This window comes from Podarcis cretensis (assembly GCF_951804945.1).
Source record: "Podarcis cretensis genome assembly, chromosome: 14".
NCBI classification, from domain to species: domain Eukaryota; kingdom Metazoa; phylum Chordata; class Lepidosauria; order Squamata; family Lacertidae; genus Podarcis; species Podarcis cretensis.
Genome location: NC_137183.1, coordinates 28,415,410 through 28,436,854, shown reverse-complemented (window position 1 = coordinate 28,436,854; position 21,445 = coordinate 28,415,410). Strand labels below are relative to the sequence as shown.

The window sequence follows — 21,445 nt, the reverse complement described above, 5'->3', positions numbered from 1 at the left end:
AGCTTTAAATAATTCCCAGATCACTTATATCCTCTTCCCATCCCATAATGACTCCCAGGCAGCCCTCCTTCCAAATCCAAACTAACCTCGCTCCCTCCCTGAATCCGTTCATTTCCTAACCCTTAACGCAGACCCACAACTTCGCCCTTCCCATTTCTACAGCCCCACAACCTTTAAGCGCTCCCATCGCATCCCCAGCCTCTTCCCTCCCTCCCTCCCTCCCTCCCTTCTATCCCCACCCCTTTCATTTCAGGGTCAGCAGTGCTCCTACCCACCCACCATTAACCCACTTTTTGATATAGACCCCACCGCACACATTTCTGCTTAACAGCCCCTCCCCATTGCTGGTCCTCCTCCCCGACCGTCCTCGCAAATGCGCGCACACGCACACCCCGGCGCGGGAAGGCCCCCCTCCTCGCTTGCTCGTTCGTCGAATCCAGCCTCCGACAGCTCTTCCACCCGTCGCCTTCCGCGGCTAGTCCCGACTGCGCCTCAGCTCGCTGGTTCCCAACCGGGCTGTCCTCCTTGGCCGACCGTGCCGCACTCTCCCATTGGCCCCCGCCGCCCTTGGTCGCTCCCCATTGGATCGCGTGTGCGCTCCCCGAACTCCGGTTGGCTCTCGCGCACGTCCGTAACGGAGGAGCTTTTTTTCGGAAAGCGCCCGCCCCCGCAGTTATCAGGTTAGTGTGCGCGCTTGTTGGCCGCGTTGGGGGATTCCGAGCGGAGCTGGTTGAGCGCTCAAAGTCCCTCTTGCCTCGCGCGCTGGCTTTGGTCGGGGGGGCGGGAGGGGGGGTCCCTGGCTTGCTCCATTGGTGTCAATACAAAAGAGGGAGCCGAGCGCAGCGCAGCGAGACGGAGCGAGCCTCCTGCTGAATCAGGGACATGGACATGAAGAAAAGGATCCACTTAGAGCTGCGGAACAGGACGCCCTCCGACGTAAGCCTGTGCAAGGAGATTTTTATTTTATTTTTGTTATGTGGGGCGGGGGGCTTTGTGAGAAGGTGTTGGTACGGGGGGCAGCTTGCAAAAAAGAGAGCCAATACATCAGGAGTAAGGGGGCGCGCTCGCCGTGGGGAGAGGTGGGCGCCGTCTGTGCCAGCTGCCGTCGTGGGTGCTTTTGCTGCCCTTGAGGTGCCCACGGTGTGTATGTGCGCGCGCGCGCGTGGCTGTGTGTGTACCCACATGGGGGGGGGTGCCCAAAAGCTCACGCGTTCGAGTCTGACCAAAGATGGGGCGGGGGGGGGGTAAGAAAAATTACCACCCGGTTTCCAATGCAAGTCTCCTTCGTGTTTGGTTGCCCGGGTGGCAGGGAAAATAGCGCCCCGGGAAAGCGCGTCGCAAAAGCCTCGGCATAATAATGGCTTGTCGAGTTGGCGCTGCGCTCCGGCGGGGACTGGAGGAGTTTGCTAGGATCAGGTTCTGGAGCCGGGCAGGTTGGGGGGGTCTGCGAGCGACTTGGGGGGCGATCACCAGTTTTCATTCCCTCTTCGCAGCGGATCAGGCGAGGGTGACTGGGGAGCCATATTTGCAACTTTGTAGTCCTCATGAACGCGCCCTTTCTCTCTCCCTCTCATCCTCCCCTCCCCAGATGTTGCGAAGCTCAGGCATAGTTTTTGGGAGGGTAGGGGGAGTTTGCATTCAATACAAGGGTTGGAAGATGGGTGGGGGGCTTAAACCCTCCGATATAGCGAAGAGGGCAAGGAAGCTGGCGGCCGAAACAGCCCCTGATGGAGCCACCATCCTCACTCACGCAAACACAAGATACACAAAAAGGCGGGCGAAAGGAAGCGGGGGTTGCTGACTGGTTGAGTTACCCCCCTTTTCCTCGGGGCTGGACTTGGGATGTTGTTCTGCTTCTGCCTCTAAATAAAGCTGAAACTTTGTCCGAGCGAGGAAGAGGTTGGAGCTGCATTTTGTAAAGTCTCCCAGCCTCGCCCGGGCGATTTCTAGGGCTCCGTTTTTCCTCCTGGTGCCTATTTGCAACAGAAGAAAACACTTCAGCCTGTGTAAGGTTGGGGCGGGGGGGGGGGGGCGGGAGAGAGAGAACTTGAGGCGCTGCATCCTTCCCGCCCCGCCGCCCAAGGAGAAATTAAGGTTGCCGGTTTCGAAGGCTGGTCTTCGTGGGGAGAGATTTGGGTGGCTTCTACTCTGCGTAAAGCCGATGGCTTCGGAACCGGAGTGCGAGCTCTCATCTCCCCCTCCCATTCTTTTGCAAGAACTCGCCTGTGTCTGGGGAAGCAAGTCCCCCCCCCTCCCCAACCCCACCCTCTTTAAAGATGTTTTCCTCCGCTAACGCGGGGGTGGGGGCATTTACGTAAGGTTTTAAAATCATAACGCAGTTTGGTTCCACCGTGCTGGTGGCGGTAGTGGGGGAAATGGATCTGTCACCTGCCTCCTTTCGCCCCCATCTCCCTTACTACCCCTTGCCTCGGAAGCAGCAGCAGCTGCAGCTCTCTGCGATTTCGGGCCCCTAGACAAGCGCAAGAACCTGACCTGCAGATTTATGTAACGTGCTCTTTAAACTTTAAAAGAAAGAAGTCTGGAAGGGGGGGCCGCTTTTTATGGCACACACACCGGCGCAGTTCTGCTTCTCCCTCTCTCTCCGTCGCGGGTGTTGACTAAGGCTTGTGCGGGCAGACGCATCTCTGGCCGCGGGCGTGTTTTGTGTGTGCGCTCGTGGGGACGCCGGATCCGCCTTGCTTGTGGGTCGGGAGCTCCGTCGGAAGAGCGCACTCCTCGGTCTCTCTCTCTCTCTCTGCCTCCGCCCCGCGGAAAGCCTCTGCCTAACTTGGGTCTCCTCGCTGGCGCTGGCCACACACACTCACTCCGAAGTAGGACACGGCGCCATCTTTCCCCCCGTCGAACTGCAAAGGAGAGAAGAGGCTGGGCTGGGAAGCGGAGGAGCCCTCTGGATCCACGCGAGGAGGAGGAGGAGGAAGAGAACGCAATCTGCACGGACGCCTAGAAAACAAAACAAAAAAATATGGGGGGGGGGACATGCTCGTTCTTAAGCTGGGCGGGGGAGTGTCTGTGGATCGCGGCGCCCGCCCGCAGGAATCTCTGCGCGCGGTGCATAATTCATGGGCAGAAGGTTACCTTTTCCTTCCCGGGCGGCGGGAGCAGCAGAGCGAGCAAGAGAGAGAGAGAGAAGCAGGGAAGCGCCTCCACCCACCCCGCGCCCTCCTTCCCCCCCGTGCGCACGCTTGGGCTCCGATCACGGGAACGGACGGGGTGGGGGGATGGACGGTGGCGCTTAGCCGCCTCGGAGCCAAAGGGGGCAGCCGCCCGCCCGCCCGCCCGCCTGCCTGCCTCCCTCCGCCGTGCGTGCGTGCGAGCGAGCCGAACATGACTGCCAGCTTCCAGGGGCTGCCATTTTGTCACTGGTGTCACTGACGCGGGAGGGGGAGAGGCGCGCCGTTTAGACGGGCAAAACGGCCAGGAAAAGGAGGTTTGCACAAGCATTACGGAAGTTGCACCCAAGGTGATTGCGGGGCGGGGTGTAGTTTGAAGGACGATCTTGCTATCGGGGGCCCAGGAATTTCCCATCTGCTTGCTGTTGGCGGGAAGGGGGGGCGCTTTTTGGAATCAGCCAGTCATTTTAAAGTGCTTCCCGACAGAGACAATATTTGGGTCGGGAGGAAGGGTGGGCTGTGGCGAAACGCAGCGAGGGCCTTCCATCCTATTTGGGAAGGGGGCCTGTCTGGGGCTCCTGCCCTATAGATTCTACAGTCGTTCCTACCGTCCGTTGTCAGTGGATTTTCTTTGAATTGTGGAAGATGTGGGAAGGCAGAGGCAAGGCCATCTTTCCTAGGGAGACAGGAAGGTTCCTTTTCTCTTTGGCGGCAAAAATACTGGCTCTGGGTTTTTACTTTATTGTATTTGAGTTACCAGCAAGAACCGTGGAGCTCCTTTCCTTTCGAAAAAGCAATTGATTGCCAACAGTCCCACCTTAAGAGAAGGCAATGCTGCAAAACTTTCATTTACACTGTATCCTAATTATTGCTGAAGAGAAATAAGGGGGGGGGGGGGAATTCTTCAGACTTTATGTCCCCTAGCAGAAGCCTGCTGCTTAAAGGATTTCTTGTAGAAGGTTTAGCTACTGTCTTCCACAACAATGATAGCTTAAAACTAGAATTTTAGCCATGGGACCACATAATTTTATCATGAGAATTTCACAGTATTCTGCAATTTCTTAAAATAATATCAGATTACTTCTAGATAGGTACATTTTGTCATGGAAAAGATAGTCATCTATTTAAAAATGTCTCAGTTACAATGAAAGCAAGTATTGTTAATCTAGATGATTCATTGGAATATAGTGAATTTATTTATAGTGTGGCATTCCAGACATGTATAAAAGTGGCTTTATACCTAACTACCTTTTGTTCATTTACTATTCATTAGGTTTTTCCTAGACATTTGAATATTTACTATTCATGAAGTTCTAGCCAAGCATTTGGATTTGTTTTATTAAAGACACTTGCTTGGAAATAGGTTACAAATGTGTCCAAAGCAAGACAAATTAACTTTCAATAAAATTTTGTTGAGGGTGATGTATTTGGAATAGTCTGTATGGTTTATTGGGTTGCTGCTGGTGGTTTTTTTCCCTTCTTTTTACAAGGATTGAAATTATGCAAGCCGAGTCCATTAAAAATCAAACAAATCCTCTGTTGGGGATTCTTTTCTCTTGCCTTGATTATATGAATGGGAGCTTAGCTACAGCAGGAGAGCCCAGTGGATTGTGACCAGGGCAAAGTTGATAGTTTTAACCTGGTGTATCATATGCCAGTCTTTCCCAACCCGGTGCCCTCCAGATGTTTTGGACTACAGCTCCCATCAGCCCAACATAATACAGCTGTGCTGTGCTGGCTGGGACTGATGGGGATTGTAGTTTAACATATTTGGAGGGCACTAGGCTGGGGAAGGCTGCCATATGATGTTTTTCATGTTAACTCCTTATGCCCTGGACCTGGTGAATTTCAATTCTATATGACCCATTTAACTGAAATGTTTAATTTAGCAGAATTTCCTTTTGTTTCTGCACTTGTCTCAATATTCCATGGATCTCTGTAAAGAGGAGTTGGCTTTATTGGAAAAACTACATGCATGCTTACCTACACTGTAACATAGCCGGTTACTTTTGAGATCTGGTAATCCTGTTGGTTCACAACAGATGTTAGTTTACACAGGTATAGTGGGCAAGACGATTGCAGTCCATTTTTAAGCTATTTATTTCATGGCAAAATCAAGGAGCAAGAAATCTAACTCACCCTGGGCAGCAAGATGAGCCCCACCTACCTGAGCCTGCAACTGGAGAGGAGGGCTGGGGTGGGGGTAATCTTCAGGGTGCATGGGGAGAGGCAGTCCCCTGCCCTCATTCATTTGGAACTGGGGTAGAGGATTTTCGGCCTGGTGTTTTACTTATGATGGGCTTGCAGCAGCATGTCTCTGTGTAACAACAGAAACAAGATTCCCAGTCCTTTCCCTTACTGTTAAGTGTGGGTAGGGGGGATTGAAAACGGGTGGAGGGTTAACAGAATGGAGTATTGTGGAGAAGGGCATGATTGACTGACTGGGACACTGAACAGGAGGACACTGCAACAATTAGTTGCAGGTCTTCTGTACCCCAGCTAGAAACTTTGAGAAGAAGGGGTGCCAAGAGATCAGTTGTAGTTGATCCCCTGAAGAAGAGTGAGCCTGGAAATATGGGATGATTGTAGATTCGTAGAATTGGAAGGGGTCCCAAGGGTCATCTAGTCCAACCCCCTGCAATGCAGGTGTCTTAGCGAAAGCATTCATGACAGATTGCCATCCAACCTCTATTTTAAAAAATTGCACTGCATATTTTATTTGTTGAGACATTTTATCCTTGTTGTTTTTAAAATATCTGATCTTGCAGCTGTGTGGCTTTTCGCTTTTCTTTCCACATCCCAAAATCTGGTATGATAAATCCTGGGAGCCTGTTGCCTGGTTGGTGGAGAAGAGTTGGCTGGACTTCAGCCCCAGCTTGGCTGTAATAGAGGATGAGAAAAGGGTGGGGGAAAATATTGGTGCAACAAGGAGGATCTAGTGCCACTTGCTCGGGAGGGCAGTTGAGTGGTTGATGGCTCCTAAGTATACAATTATGTGTACTAGGCACTTCTGTGCTTTAGCAGGGAGCTCAGTCCTTGCCCACATGCTCTTGCTGTTCAGTTTCTCTCCAATAACCTTCCTTTTGCTGAGACAGCAAGGAGGTGCTGGCTTTGCTTAATGCAGTTCTTCAGCCATCTGGCTCCCAGAGGCTCTGCCTGCCTGCCTGCCTGCCTGCCTGCCTGCCTGCCTGCCTGCCTGCCTGCCTTTGATGGGAGGGGTTCCTTTGGTACTCTGTAGGGAGAGTATTCCTGCAAGATGTAGTTCTTTGCTGCTGCTGCCGCCGCTTGTTTTTATCTGATGTGATTTCCACATTGCAAGCCAGGTAAGCAGTGCTGAAGGTATCTGTTCCTGCAGAGGGAATGCCACAGAGGCAATTTCAGAACATGTTTGTTCATTGTAATTGTTGAACAGAGGTTAGACTGAACAGGCAAACGGTGGATTCACTATTTTTTTAGAAGTATAATAACCTGCTGGCTTTGTATGGAGAAGGAGGTACACCTTCATCTCCTCTTTATAAACTGCCTAATGGTGAACTATATTCTGGTGACATCTTCATAGCCACCCACCCACACCCCATATGTTTTTCTCTGGTCTACTACCTGACATCTGAGCAACATGAGCCTGGCTGTTGGATCAGGCCGAAGGTCCATGTAACCCAGCATCCTATTCTTACAGTGGTCAACTAGATGCCTCTGGGAGGCCTTCAAACAGGTCCTGACCTTAGTTCTGCATTGTTTTTCTTTCAACTTTTTTTTCAGTCACTGGCCTGGTGTTTTTCATGTGAGGGACCCTGTACCTCAGTGTGCTAACCTCTTATTCGATGACTCCTAGGTTTCCACCCATTGTTCTACTTAACGGTACTATTTATGGGTCACAATGATGTTTTCAAAAAACCCAACATGCCCTTTTATGTGCTCTGTCTGGTACTAAATAGCACACCTGCACAAATCCCTTGACATGAATGAGAGCTGTGCCAGAGCAACCAGCTGAGCTATCCCATCTGTAATTACAGTAAGTCATAATTTGGCATAAGAAGAGTCCTGCTAGTTCAGGCCAAAGGCCTATCTAGTCCAACACCCTGTTCTTACACTGTGACTGACTAAATACCTATGGGAAGCCCTCAAAACAGGACGAGAGTGCAACAGCAGTGCTCTCCCTCTTTGTAAACCCCAGCAACTGGGATTCAGAGACATAGTGCCTCCTACTCGACATAAATTAAGGAAGCTACAGGCATCCCAAAATAACAGCTGTGGATTGTCCAGTAACAGAGGATCCCCTCTGTGGTTGTGAAGCCAGCTTTGAGGAGATTTCTTTTGTCTCCCCACCTCCTCCCTCCCTAATTTGGGCTGGGAGAAGCGGGAGGGTGCCTAAGAAGACTTTTATGGGAAGTCCACATCTGTGAATTAGCCATTGAAGGTAGTCCTCCTGTTTTGGACTAGAGGCTCACCACACCTTAAATTCTCACAGTTATTATGGCAAAAGGTTTCATGGACCTGAGCCCACAAAAACCTAGGGTATAATAAACGTGCTCCTTTCTAAGGTCTCTGGCTGTTTTTGCTGCAATAGACTAACCCTGTTACGCTTCTGGAAATTACAATAAATGCCATTTTGTTTATTAAATTGCTGTTGCACCCTTCTTCTTCTGTTCCTCCCTGTCCCCTTTGTGAGATGGGTTACACACACACAGAGATAGAACGAGGGCCCCCAATGAGAGCAGATAGAGGCAGGTTTGAACTTAGTTCTCAGTCATAGTCGGATGCTCTGCCAACTGAACTACCCTGGTTGTCAGTTGCTGGGGCTTCTGTAAGCTAGGAGGGCCAGTCAAAGATAAGACCATTCCAGGAGGCTGGAAGAACAGAAAGCTCCCTGGTGTTTGATTTATTTGTGTAGATACTTACACTGGCCAAATAGATATATTGCAAAGAGTGCCATTTTGAATCCACAACGAATCTCCTCTCATGCAAGATCATAGCCAGGATGTTGGGCCCTGGGCGATGTTGATATGGAAGGTTAGGCTGAAGTGCACTGCAGGACCACAGCTGGGCTCAGGCATGCAAGGTCAGTGGGTGGATTCAGATGGCTTATCAGCAAGCCATTCATGTAGGGAGGAGTGTGTATTAGAGAGTGGTACCATATTTCGTTCCTCCCCATGCTATAAAAGGAGGATCTTTTGCGATGTGAAGCACTTAGTTGATGCAGAACACTAACAACAGGGATCTTCCTGGGACAAGTAGCAGCAACCTTCAAAAGCAAACTTCACAGAGGAAGCTGAGGGGCATATTGCAAGGAAGATCCAGAGAAACCAGTTTGGAAAGCAGTTTTGGGTTCAGTGAAGAGCAAAGCTGTGGGGTGCCAGGATTCGTCAGCAGTGCAGGGGTGTGGTGATCTGTGCTTTAAGCGGAGGCAGAGAAGCTGACTAGAGATCTCTGCTCTTCTCACTGTGCACTTTTGTAATAAGTTGCAAAGGTCTGTTTCAGCTGCCCTCAATGCAGCTAGCACAAAACCACCTGAGGGCAGTTTTAAGGAACAGAATGTATCATTTGGAGATGGACCCCTGATAAGGGGACATGATAAAAAAAACAAAACACTTTTTAAGCAGCCATCTAATTTCACTGGGGCTTTTAAACCATCAAAATGGGTGGGAAACCTCAGGCTGTCTGTGTTCCTTGGCACTCTATGAAAAAGCCACACACCCACTTCTAGGCAACTCTTGCTCCATCTCCCCCTTGAGCACTTTTACCTGGCTGGAAAGAGGCTGACATTTGATCGCGCCTCTTGCTTGCTTGCTTGCTTGCTTGCTTGCTTGGATGGAGGGCAGGGAGGGGGTGTGAGTGTGTTGAAACTAGCCTACTGTTCAAAGGTAGAATTTATACTTGTTGCCCTGCCCACTTTTGCCTCTGGCCCCACCCAACACTGGCACGTGGCACCCAGAAAATTGCCCAGAAGTGAGTATCTTGGGCAAATTTATTAAACAATTAATATAAAATATCTTAAATGGTGAAGAAAAGTAAATTATATTTGTTTTTGTTTTTTTTAAATAATATTTATTAAAGATTTTCAAATATAACAAAAAAAGAAAAACATCCAAATTTAAAACCTTATTTTCATTGGCTTCTTTCCAGGACTTCCCCTCCCCTCCCCCTCTTGTATTCCAGTTCTTTCAAATAGATTCAACAAATTCTTACCCCAAATTTTAAAATTATTATCATTGGCCCAATTTAAAAAATATTTTCCCATCCCCTAAAATCGACCTGTTCCCTTCCGCGAGTTCCCCTCTTTAATATGCAATACAGATTAAGATAAACAGAAAAATAGAAAAAAGAATAAAATGTAATTTAACACCCTTTGGATTCCAAATTTCCCTCCCCCCCTTCCCGGTTGCGTTCCCAATGTCCGTCACTGTCTACTGTCATCCTGGAGCTCCCACATCTAAACCACAGTCCTTCACCAATCCGCTTTGCCGTCTTTTTATTAGTCTTTGCCGTCTTTTGGTCATCTTTGATTTCACATGTCCGATCTTGGAAGGAGTCTATCTTCCAACTTTATCCAGTTCTTGTTATTCTTGTTGTTCTTATTGTTCTCTCTCCTCCTCTTTTTTTTTTCCCCTGCTCTCCTGCAGAAATGTTCTAATTCCAAAAAGTTTCTAATTCCTCTGCAGAGGCTTTGTTATTCAGGAACAAAACATTACGTCAAGTCCCTTCCATTCTTCAATAGATAAATCTATTGTCTCCTTTAGTGTGTAGACCTCTGTAGACAAAATAGTGTTCCATTTCTGCAGTTTCCCAGGCGATAAAAAGTCCTATTCAAATTCAATGCCAACAATACTTGTAGTGTCCCACAGCTCCTCTAAAGGGATTATAATAACTCAGTTTCCTTCCCGATCAGACCCAACAGTCAAAGTAACTTATTATTCCTTGTTTTAAACAATTTATATCCAATTTGTAACAAATGTGACCAGCAAAGTCCTCATAACAAAGTTCTCTTTTTGTTCTTCCGCTTTGACAGCTCCTTTGACAGCTGTCAAAACCTCTATTTCTCCTCTCCCGGCACTCTTACGGATCGCTTCCGGGTGTGTGTGTGTGTGTGTGTGTTGCATTTTAGTTCACATTCCACTTTTCTCCTCCAGCCCAGTCTTATAATTTTCCATCGCGAAGTTAATAACTTTATCAAAAAAAAAAAAAGGTTGCGCTCGATCTTAGTTATCAAATCCTTTGTTTTAGCTCCTCTACAACAGGGGGGAGGCTGACTTCCTTTTTGCACCTCCCCCGCTCGCTCCGAATTTAAAAAGAATTTTCCCCCTTTTTTAATCCAAGTTCCAATTACTCACGGGTTATTCTTTTAAAGTCCAAATTTTCAATGGAAGAAGTCAGCGCTCTCCGTCGAATGGCATGCGGCTTCGCTCGGCAGGGGAAGCGGAGGACTCACAGCACCCCCCCCGTCACCCGCTCCGCAGCCTTTAAAAAGGCTCCTTCGCGGGTCGGGGGGGCGCAAACAGTGCCCGCCGAGTCACCATGCCCATGGGTTTCAGCGCCCATGGTTTTTAAGGGTCCCCGCGTCGCCGGCGCGGTAGAACCCAGCCCCTGCCAAGCAGGCTCCCTCCGGAGCTCGGAGGGAGTCCGCCATTCGGCGATGGCGCCAACCCGGAAGTCGAAAAGTAAATTATATTTGATGGCAGATTTCTTGTGCGTAGAATGATATTTGCACATGGTTGGATATGGGCCCTCCTGAAAAAACCCAGTACATGTGGTTAACTGTCCTTTCCAAGTAATTATTGTGGAAGTGAAAGTAAGTGAAAGTCAGGGGGAAAAGGTGGGGGGAATAATAATAATAATAATAATAATAATAATAATAATAATAATGGAAGAACGGGATCTTTTATAGTTATGGCAGATACATTTTTATATAAGTAGTAAGGCATAATAGAGGATCAAGATACAGTTGCAGACGTAGCTCGTGGCTGCTTTTCTCTCTTTGAATATTAATGTCAGATCACACCTGGAGTATAGTGTCCATTTCTGGGTGCGACAATATAAGAAGGATATTTACAAGATGGAGCGTGTGCAAATGAGGGCAACCAAGATGATTAAGCGTCTGGAAACCAAGCTTTAAGAGGAATGGTTGAGGGAGTTTAGCCTGGTAAAGAGGAGACGGAGAGGAGGTATGAGAGCCATCTTCAAATAGGGATGTCAAATGGAAGATGCCACAAACTTGTTTGCTCTGGACAGTAGAACCCGAACCAATGACTTCAAGTTACAAGAAAAAGATTCCAACTAAACACCAGGAAGAACTTTCTGACAGTAAGAGCCAGTGCTTTTTTCCCTAGGGGGACGCAGGGGTACACATACCCCTAAGTATTTTGTGAATCTAGGTTTGGCCTCATTGAGGGGCAGTATTTCAATATGAGTAGGAAAATGAGAGTACCCCTAAACATTTTTTTAATAGAAAAAAAGCACTGGTAAGAGCTGTTTCAACAGACTCCCATGAGACGTGGTGGACTCTCTTCCTTGGAGGTTTTTAAGCAGAGGTTGGATGGCTGCATGCCATGGCTGCTTTAGTAGAGATTCCTGCATTGAAAGTGTTGGACTAGATGACCCTTTGCACCCCTTCCAACTCTACAGTTCTATGATTCTAATACAGTGGTACCTCGGGTTACAGACGCTTCAAGTTACAGACACTGCTAACCCAGAAATAGTACCTTGGGTTAAGAACTTTGCTTCAGGATGAGAACAGAAATCGTGCTCTGGCGGCACGGCAGCAGCAGGAGGCCCCATTAGCTAAAGTGGTGCTTCAGGTTAAGAACAGTTTCAGGTTAAGAACAGACCTCCGGAACGAATTAAGTACTTAACCCGAGGTACCACTGTAGTTGTTTACTATTTCTGTGAGAGCCTTTCAACTGGAGACTGAACCTAGTGCCTTCTGCACACAAAGCAGCCACCTTCTCACACCCTCCCAGGTGTCCCTGCCCTTTCTTAAGGTTGCACGGTGCTTTAGGTTAAGAACAGTTTCAGGATAAGAACAGTCCTCCGGAACGAATTAAGTACTTAACCAGAGGTACCACTGTAGGTACTGTGTCAGTCTAGGGTGGGTGGGGGAACCAACCGTCACCCTCCAGATGTTGTTGGTCTCCCAACTCCCATCAGCCTCAACCAGCACGGCCAATGGTCTGGGGTCCAACAACATCTGGAGGGGTGCAGCTGGTTCCCCTTCCCTAGCTTAGGTGGAGGAAGGAGTGGGCTGTGGCAGGTGCATTTTGCTTTAGGGTTCTTCTCTCCCCTCCTTGTCTTTGCTAAAAGATGGCTGTATTCCTCTGAGGCTCTTAATTCCACAGACACACACACACCGTGCTATCAACATCAGTTGCTTAAGCCTTCTTTGTTATCTTGAGCACAAGCTGGCAGCATATGGTCAGATAGACAACAGTGTTGATCAGCTGTGTGCTGATCTTGGGGGCATTCTTATTTACTGAGGTCACACAGGGGCCTGGCTGGTTACAAGAATAAAAAAGCTCTATATCAAATCTGCCAAACGAAACCAGCTGAGGATGCATGTCAGAATGATGAGGATATCGGGCACACTCAAGCTTTGGAGTGATGCTAACACTGCCTGTTGCTTCTTTCCTGGTAGTAGGATGTTCCTCTATTCCACCACCTGCAATTGATTCATACTATATTAGACTGAGGACCTTAAGAACGGTTACTCCTGGAAAAAATTAAAGGTGCAGTTTTGTAGAAACGTACAGCTGTTTACAAAGAAACAGTTTTTGCTTAGATGCGACATTAAAATGCATAACGTTTATTTGTAAGCATGCCCTATTGATTTGGGTGTGTTTAGGGTCATAGTTTTACTCTGGTGTAATTAGAGGGCTGGGAACAATTCAGCTGTGGGAAGATGTGTTTCATTCATGGAGCTTAGAGCAGCATATTTGCAGATGAACTCCATTTTATCCTCACAACAACTCAGTGAGGTAGGCTAGGCCGAGTGAGTGACTGGTTCAAGGACACCTGTTTCACAGCTGAGCGAGGATTTGAGCCCACCTCCAACAGGCTGCCGACAGCACTTATTGGCTCTCTCAATCTCTCTATTCATTTTTATACCATAGTGTACATAAATAGTGAGTTGTCTCCTTCCGTAAGGTAACTAGTATCCTGAAATCTATAGAGTGAATGGAAATGAAGAGTCAATGGGCCAAGTCATTTGTTGATCTACAGTGTAAACTAGCTCAATAGATGGAGAGAGATTTTCTAGCAGCTTTTTATGGTAAACAGACCAATAATTCTTGAAGTGCTGTTGCAGTTTGCCTCAAAACAGCTTGTATGTTCACTTAAGGTGGTGGTTGCAACTAAAATATAATTTAACTTAATATTTCTGTTGTTAATTTTTATCTGCAGGTTAAAGAACTTGTTCTCGACAACTGTAGATCAAATGAAGGCAAAATTGAAGGTCTGACAGATGAATTTGAAGAGCTTGAATTCTTAAGTACAATCAACGTAGGCCTCACCTCAGTTGCAAACTTACCAAAGTTAAACAAGCTTAAGAAGGTGGGTAGATGTCTTTATTTAAAAAGAAAAGAAAGGCATTATTATTAAAGCATGGAATGAGTTTGCCAAAGAGGAACTTTTACATCAGATGTTTAGATTTCCTTGTGGCAAAAGAGCAAAGCAAAATTGTGGCATTTTATTTTAAGTTATTAATAGTAAGACACATATTTCTACATAATGAGAGTTCCTAATGCATACACTTCATCTCTGGCATTGCTGACTCGCCTCCTTAATCTTTTCAGCATAAACCCCCTTGACCCTACTGCTTCTCGTCTCCTCCTCCTTTGCCTCTTCCATCCATCTTTGCCTCTGGGCTGATTCTCTCCTGCCCTGCCCCGGACACTCCTTTGCTCTTGCCTTCACCAAGAGCTCCTCTGTGACTGCTGTAAAATTCCCTCTGTCAACTCATCCCCTGCTACCTTTCAGCACGGCACCTTGTCCACCATGCTCTGCCTTGTGCTCCTTCCCTGACCTCCAATCTATTGATCCAGTGGCCTTCCCGGTAGTATCCCCTCTTCCTCATGTCTGCCAGACTCCTGTGTTTCCTGCAGTTTGCACCTTCACTTCATCTGTCTCATCTGCTCTTGACTTCCTTAACCCTTTCCCAGCGTTTTTCTTTGCCCCTTTCAGCCCTCCTACCTCATCCCCTCCATTTGATATCTCTCTCCATGGCCTTGTGAAGCTGAGTTACCTGTGGAGAACTAAAGAGTGGACCAACTTTGTCCATTAGAAGCTCCCATATTCTCCTCTGCATCTTTATCTGCTGTCTACCTGCCCAAGCAGCACCATTTTGCCTCTCTGATTCACACCAGCTGCAGGAATTTTCACTTCCCGTCTTCCTCCTTTTGATGCCCTCCTCGGGCACGTCCCACCCCACCCCCTTCTTGCTCCCTGCCCAAGACTCTTCCTCCTTATTCAGTGCTGAAATGGAAACCAGCAGCTCTGATTACTTGCTGCCTCTCCTCTTTCGGCTGCCCTTCATCCTGCACCTCCCTCTTTGCTTTCCGTTATTGCTTGATGAGTTGACTGCCCTGTAACCCCTCTTAGCATATGCTTCCGTGATCTCCTCACTTTTTGGAGTTGTCCTCTCCAGCACCATTATCCCTCCTCCACATATACAGCTTTTCCCTTCTCCCCCATGATGCTTAAACATCCTGCAGTTTCCCTTGGCCCGTCCTTACTCTCCCAAGTGCCACTCCCTCTCCCTTCCACCTCTTACCCTCCCTTCCACCTCTTACCCTCAAACTCCTGGTGCACGTGCTGCTTACTCCTATTGCCTCACCTCTGCTCTTGACACCCTCCAGTCTGGGTTCTGCCCCCTGAACGCCGCTGACTCTACAGTCTCAAAAATGATTGCAAGATCTAAAGATGCTACGTTCCTCTTGACTTTCTGCTGCCTTTGATACAGTTGATTCCCTCCACCCCTTGCTCCTGGCTTGCCTCCTTATGCCCTGGATCTCCATGATGCTGTCCTCCTGGATCTTTTCCTACATGTCTTAATAGTTCCTTCAGTGTTTTCACTGGTGGGAGCTCTTCCTCTGCTTCCCTTCTCTCTGTGTCCTTCAGGTCTTCTACTATATTTTCTCTCTCCACAACAAGGGTTGGGTTTCTTTTGTAGCCTGATAGTCAGAGTCCTCTCTGGGAAACTTTCCAAGGGCCACATGTCAGTGGTGGGTGGGGCCAGAGGCAAAAGTGAGTGGAGCAACAAAAGCTGTATTGTATAGTAGGCTTGTTTCTACACACACTCATACACATCCTCTGCAAGGGCACATTCCAGCCAGGCAAAAACCTTAAGGGTTTTTAAGCAGGGCCTTTGAGAGGCGTGGCCTGAGGAGAGTTCAAAGGGCCAGACAGAGAGGCACCCCCCCCCACCTCTGCTGTCTTATGCTGTCCCCAGGCAATTCAGGTCAGTGCAAGCCATTCCGCAGAGCCATTTTTAAAGCCCTAAACTTTAAAATGTGATTGAATCCTGAAAACTGCAAAATGTGTGGACCATTTTTATATATTTTTGCCCTCAGCTCGAGTTAAGCGACAATAGAATCTCAGGAGGACTGGAAGTATTGGCAGGAAAATGTCCGAACCTCACACACCTAAACCTAAGTGGCAACAAAATAAAGGATCTCAGTACAATAGAACCTCTGGTAAGTCGGTGCAAAGCTGTCAGAGAGCCACCTGAGGCCAGCTTTTGATGCCATGGCCCACACGAATGCCTATGATTCATGGTGGGGCTTTCCTTGCCTGCTGCATTTGGGGCCCTGGCGCAGATGTGGTCACCAGAGTATTGGATTGGAACTGAGGCACCTCAGGCTCAAAATCACTACCACTCAGCCATGAAGTTGCCTTTGGGCCCATCCACTGTCCTTGGCCTAACCCACTTCACCAAAGTGTTGTGGGGGACAATTTTTGCCTTGACGGAAAGGTGGGACTATAAATAACAGCAACAAAACAATTGTGTGTATGGGTGGAGTCCTCTTGGGTGCCTCCTGCCCGTTTCTCCTCTCCTGCTTGGCCTTGTGGGTGCCCAAACCTTACACCCCATGACCTCTTTGCCACCCAGTTTTGTTCCAGCAGCCCTCTAGCCCATCCCCATCAGAGTTTGTCTCTCAGGAAGGCCTAGCAATGAGTGGTTGCTTCCTCATCCATCCAGTGGTGTTCCTGGTCTACTTTTTGCCATTGCTGCTTCCAGGATCCTCCTGTCATATTTACCTTTCTTGTTTCCTGGTGGCTCTTCAGCAGTAGAGTGTGTGTGCCTGCTAGTGGCACAGGGAGGGGGATGGAATAGTGTGTGGTGCATTGCAAGAGATTTAACACCGTGCATTCTGTCGGTCATCCTTGCCAGGGCCCTGTAACTTGGGTGCAGGGAGGGAGGGTTGCCTGTGGCTGCATGAGCTATTTATGGCCAAGACCAGATCTGAGCAGTAGTTCACCCTCACAGTCCCCAAACATCACCACACTATCATAATTTCTTCTCCACCTGCTGCTGCTGCTGCACTTTGTTTGCTGCATTTATATGGTGCTTTTCTCCCAAGGGGGGCTTACAACTAAAAGCAAACACAACATGAAGCTTGTGAAAAACAAAACAAGAAAATAGTAGAGTTGTGTCAGGTCCTTGATGCAGTAGATGTCAGGCCCTTGATTCCAGAGCTGATGGGCTGAAGTTCTCCTTCCTCCCATCATTTTATTAGCCAATAAAATGTTTGCTACCCTCTGAACCCAACAGCTGAGGGAGCCTTCTTAAAATTCCAGAAGTGGTGCAAATCTTCTGGCTGCAGCTACTGCTGCCTCCTTTTTTGCTCCGTTTTGCAGAGTTGTTTCCACAGCTCCCTCTGGTGGTCACTTGAAGGGTTGATGTTGCACATTGCCCGGAAGCAAGGTCTCTTCCTTTGAGTGAGGCTTTGAATTCTCAGGGCAGCCACAGGTGACACAGCAAGTTTATTTCTCTTTCCATGTGTCTGAGAGATTTGGGACCCTTCCTTCTCAAGCCTCCCAGAGCCCAACCAAGCCCATCCTGGTTTCTGTAGTGGCTTAAATTTCCTAGGTGTCTCCTGATGTGTCAGCTAGAAGACCTTCCTTCCTGTTCTGGGAGCATATTTGCTTTTTAATACATACTTGGTGAGCTTTGGTCTTTGGGAAGATTTGATTCTGATAGGTGAAACCCTTTATTTGCCTTTCAGGAAAAGTTAGAAAACCTGAAGAGTTTAGATCTTTTCAATTGCGAGGTAACTAACTTGAACGACTACAGAGACAATGTCTTCAAACTCCTCCCGCAACTCACGTATCTCGACGGATACGACCGGGATGATAAAGAGGCCCCCGATTCAGATGCTGAGGGCAATGCGGAAGGCTTTGATGACGATGAGGAGGAGGAAGATGGTAGGTCACTTTGTTCCTTACCCCTGTCTTGTTAGTGGAGTTTCCCAAGAGTAGAAACAAATGTCCTTGTGTTGTTTCTATATTAAGAACCTTCGGCAAAATTTGCTGCAGCTCAGTACTTTAACAGCACTCTAGTTTTATCCCGAAAAAGGTTGGTAAAATGTAAGAACAGACTTTCTGGATTGGACAGAAACTATCCATCTAGTTGACTAGTCTGTGTCCAACAGCAGCAGGCAGATGCCTCTGGGAAGCTCCCCAGAAAGTCAGGGCAATGATCCAATTTTGCTGGTTGTTGCTCACACCTGCCGTTTAGAGGTTCCACTTAAGCTGTTATGGAGAATAGCCACTGATACAGACCTTTTCCTCCTCATTCTCCAGATTTACCTCAGTCCCCTTAGCCTCGTGAGCTGCACATCGCTTTTTCAGATGCTCCCTTTGAATTTCTGCGGCGTCGCCTACTTTAGCTCTTTATCATTCTTGTATCTTAGCCCCTCTCCCCTCCCCATTCAAGTACCACAAGAGCCTGAGGTTTGCCACATCCCATGACAGTGAGTGCTGTGGTGCATCAGGTCACAAGAGCAGAAAGCCTGATTCCGCAGCATCACGGTCTTTTCCTAGCTCCCATCAATTACACCAACTCTTGGCACGAGAAGGACCTCCGGCTGCCACTTGGCTTTACTTGGCTGGAGCTCCTGTGAATTTTATCATGAGCCTGGCAGGCAGAAATCAAGCAGGTGGCATCTTTCCCCACCGCGACTGTTGCCATGCCCAGGAAATGCTTTTCCTACTCAGCTTGCGCATGTCAGGCTGCAGGAAGACTTGATGGCAAACTGCTCTCAAGCAGACCCGCATTGCTCCCCAGTAGGTCCTTGCAGCAAATCGACCTTGTGACCTTGCTTGCTTTTTGCAGAAGAGGAATATGACGAAGATGCTCAGGTAGTAGAAGATGAGGAAGATGAGGATGAAGAAGAGGAAGGAGAAGAGGAGGATGTAAGCGGGGAAGATGAGGTAAGAATGTCATTTTGGAGGGGCGAGAATATAGCTGAGAGTCTCTCACTGCTGAACCATTGTGGATTCTTTCCCTCCCCTTTGAAATCTCTACAGTATTTCCCAATAGCTTTGCCAGCTTGAAAACGTTCTGTACAAGGACAAAGCATGCATTTTCCGCTTTCTTTCCCACAGGAGGATGAAGAAGGGTTCAACGATGGTGAAGTAGATGATGAAGAGGAGGAAGAAGAAGCTGGTAAGCGCAGAACTGAAACAGGAAAAATAATCACCTCCTTGTGAATGGTCAAAGGGTTACAGCAACGCAAGCTTAGAGTCTGAATAGCCCATTCCTGCCATTGTGCCCAATAAGAGATAGAAAATGCCACATGGAGGAAATCCATGACTGCAGTGTGATAAGATTTTGAGATATTTCACATGGAGGCTCTTTTCACAGAGATTCCTTCAAGATTCTTGACTTTGGATCTTTCTGTGCTGTTTCCCCCTCAAGCCCTGCGGAGAGGCTGCTGGCTTCCTCCTGCCGGTTGTGGCTGTTTGATAAATGATAAATCATTTTTGTGCAGATGTTTTTATTCTTTGCACATACTTCATGTGGTGCAGAGTTGTTTTTTAATAATAAGCGTTTGGTAGACAGGACGATGGTGTCTTCTTTCTGGTGGCACCCAAACTGTGGCACTCCCCTCCCATAAAGGTGTGTTATCTGTGTCGACACTTGGTGCCTTTGGTTGGTCTTATTTATCCTGGCCTTTGGAAATGAAATAGAAATTTTTACTTGCCTTTCCTGTATGGAATTGTTGTTAGCTGTTCTATGTTTTTGTTTGTTGATTATTTTGTACGTGCTTGTTTAGTTTATGTAAACTGCTCTGGACCCTTAGGGTGCGAAAGCCCTGAGACGAAGAGCTGTCTGTGCATCACTATTTGGCCCTTCAGTGGCTGGATCTGAGTGTGGGTTGCTGAGACACTGCTGGTAGATGGCATTTGGTATTTGTTGCCCCCCCCACCCTCAGTCTGCCCTCTGACTGACCCTCTAGTTGCTGCTCAGGTTTTCCTGCTTCAGATGCGAAGACCAGCACAGGCCTGAGCTGTGCTGGATTTGATGTGGAACAAGGTCATTCCATGCTCTGGCACAGAAAGGAGAATTTTACAGTGCTGCTTCTTCAACATACTGGCTCAATGCGCTTGCCAAAAATATCCCTGCAATGGAACAAGTGCCAAAACCATGGGGCCTGGGAGGCGTTAGGTCTCTCACTTGGGAAAACCATAACACGGCCTTTAATTTCTTTCCACAGAAGAAGAAAAAGGACAGAAGAGAAAACGAGAACCTGATGATGAAGGAGAAGAAGATGAAGATGATTAAACTCAAAATAATCTGTTGTGGGGAGGGGGTGGGGAATAAATTTCCTACTGTGATTTGACTGTTTCTACCCTGTATTTCACCCCTCCCCCCCCCTCCCCGGAGTGTAACGTTGCTGTGGGATCGAGCGGGACATGCATAATTGGGTGGGCGAAGGAATTTAAATATCATTTTTTAAAAACAACAACAACAACCTGCCACTCTACTTTTTGTTCCTGAATAATTTCCTTTTGTGCCCATTATTAGTTCCTGTTAATGCAATAACAAATATAAAGCAAGTGGTAAATTTGTTTCTTGGAGTGGATCATTCTGGACACAACTTGAGTTTTGCTTTGTTTTTGAAAAGACGAGCGAGTAAATTTCCACATGTGATGCAAAGGTGATCTGAAAAGTGAGATCTTTGGGGTCCTGAGAATGGCTTTTGCCACTCTCTGAGCATTTTTTATTCTACTTCTTCTGGATGCAGCAATTTTTTGCGGTGAAAGCATTCCAGCCACAGCAGCGGGGGTGCAAGCAGCATCTTGATAAAAGTGTTTTTCTTTGTTGCCTGTTTGTGAATGGCTGCCGTTCCCAGGAAAACACACACACACACACACACACACACACACACACACACACACACACTATTTCCTCCACTTCCTGTAGGTATCTTTTTACTTTCGCTGTTTGTAAATAGTGACCAAATACGTAATCTCTTTCCCTGACTCCTGGCCCTTTACCACCATTTAATTTGGTTTGGGGTGGTGACTTTGCAAATCTTCCGTTGTGGGTTTCCCCCATACTTGTTGTTATTATTTTTTAGAGCACAAACCACCCCTGAGGGGAATCTTCCTTGATTTGGAGATGGCCGGGCAGACATGGATTCTTCCCCTTGAGTTGTGCCCTTTCTTTATTTCAGGTATATGGAAAAGTTCTCTGTCAACGGCAGTCATTGAAATATATATAAAAATATATATAAAAAGTGTTCCTAATTTCCTGAGTTAACTGGTGAAATGAATCTGACAGTTGTAATAAAAAAGAAAATGTTTGAACCCTTTTAACTAAGGTGTGTACTATTTTGGTCTGTAAAATATTATATATATAGATATATTAACACCTCCTTAATGATAAGTGAATGAGAATCTGTTTCCACTTGTGCTCTGTAATACTCTTGAAGATTTTTACAAACCTTTAAATACTGGAGGGGGGCGGGGACGGACAATGCCGCATGTCTAGCCTAGGCTGGTTTCCTTTCGTACACTCAAGCACGGAATGCTAATTGCAAAAGTTGTATTTTCTTACCATGTTGCGAAGTCATTTAAATTGACTGTGCAACATTCCTAGTTGAATGTACAGTTTTAATTTCATATCCCTCTTTAAAAAGATAGTTAGAAGTGACTTGTATTTCCTAGTCAATATCTCACCTGTGTATAAAAGACAAAAGCAAAAAAAAAAAAAAAAGAATATTGCAACCTTCCCTCTTGCTCCCCAAAGAGCCAAACTTTTTCAGTTTTATGTCTTGTTTGTCATTGATGAATTTCAATAAATCTTTTTATACAATTTT

At 47.2% G+C, this 21,445-nt stretch overlaps 2 protein-coding genes and 2 long non-coding RNA genes across 6 annotated transcripts in view; 1 reads left to right on the top strand and 3 right to left on the bottom strand.

Moving 5' to 3' along the window:
• LOC307202783 (uncharacterized protein) overlaps nucleotides 1–815 on the bottom strand; it is a 21,979-nt gene extending 21,164 nt beyond the window's left edge. Inside the window, exon 1 of the mRNA XM_079953029.1 lies at nucleotides 392–815. The gene's annotated coding sequence lies outside the window, so the exon portion shown is untranslated. The remainder of the gene's footprint in view (nucleotides 1–391) is intronic.
• Nucleotides 1–21,445, top strand: part of ANP32A (acidic nuclear phosphoprotein 32 family member A) — a 27,361-nt gene extending 5,916 nt beyond the window's left edge. The window contains exons 1-7 of one of the 2 annotated variants that reach the window (XM_079953044.1): nucleotides 776–936; nucleotides 13,521–13,670; nucleotides 15,689–15,811; nucleotides 17,345–17,543; nucleotides 18,454–18,551; nucleotides 18,726–18,786; nucleotides 19,838–21,445. In XM_079953044.1, the coding sequence (XP_079809170.1) occupies nucleotides 883–936; nucleotides 13,521–13,670; nucleotides 15,689–15,811; nucleotides 17,345–17,543; nucleotides 18,454–18,551; nucleotides 18,726–18,786; nucleotides 19,838–19,905 (753 nt within the window). In that variant the 5' untranslated portion in view covers nucleotides 776–882 and the 3' untranslated portion in view covers nucleotides 19,906–21,445. Of the gene's footprint in view, nucleotides 1–775; nucleotides 937–13,520; nucleotides 13,671–15,688; nucleotides 15,812–17,344; nucleotides 17,544–18,453; nucleotides 18,552–18,725; nucleotides 18,787–19,837 lie in introns of those variants that run through there. The other variant, XM_079953045.1, reaches the window with a different exon arrangement.
• On the bottom strand, nucleotides 2,501–3,479 carry LOC307202797. Its single transcript, XR_013833005.1, has 2 exons — nucleotides 3,097–3,479; nucleotides 2,501–2,961 (listed from the first exon to the last, which is right to left on the bottom strand). It is a non-coding gene; the product is annotated as an uncharacterized lncRNA (long non-coding RNA).
• Nucleotides 4,609–13,514, bottom strand: LOC307202796. 2 transcript variants are annotated; one of them, XR_013833003.1, is made up of 2 exons: nucleotides 6,336–13,514; nucleotides 4,609–6,303 (listed from the first exon to the last, which is right to left on the bottom strand). It is a non-coding gene; the product is annotated as an uncharacterized lncRNA (long non-coding RNA). The 2 variants fall into 2 exon arrangements; XR_013833004.1 differs by having other exon boundaries at nucleotides 4,609–6,299.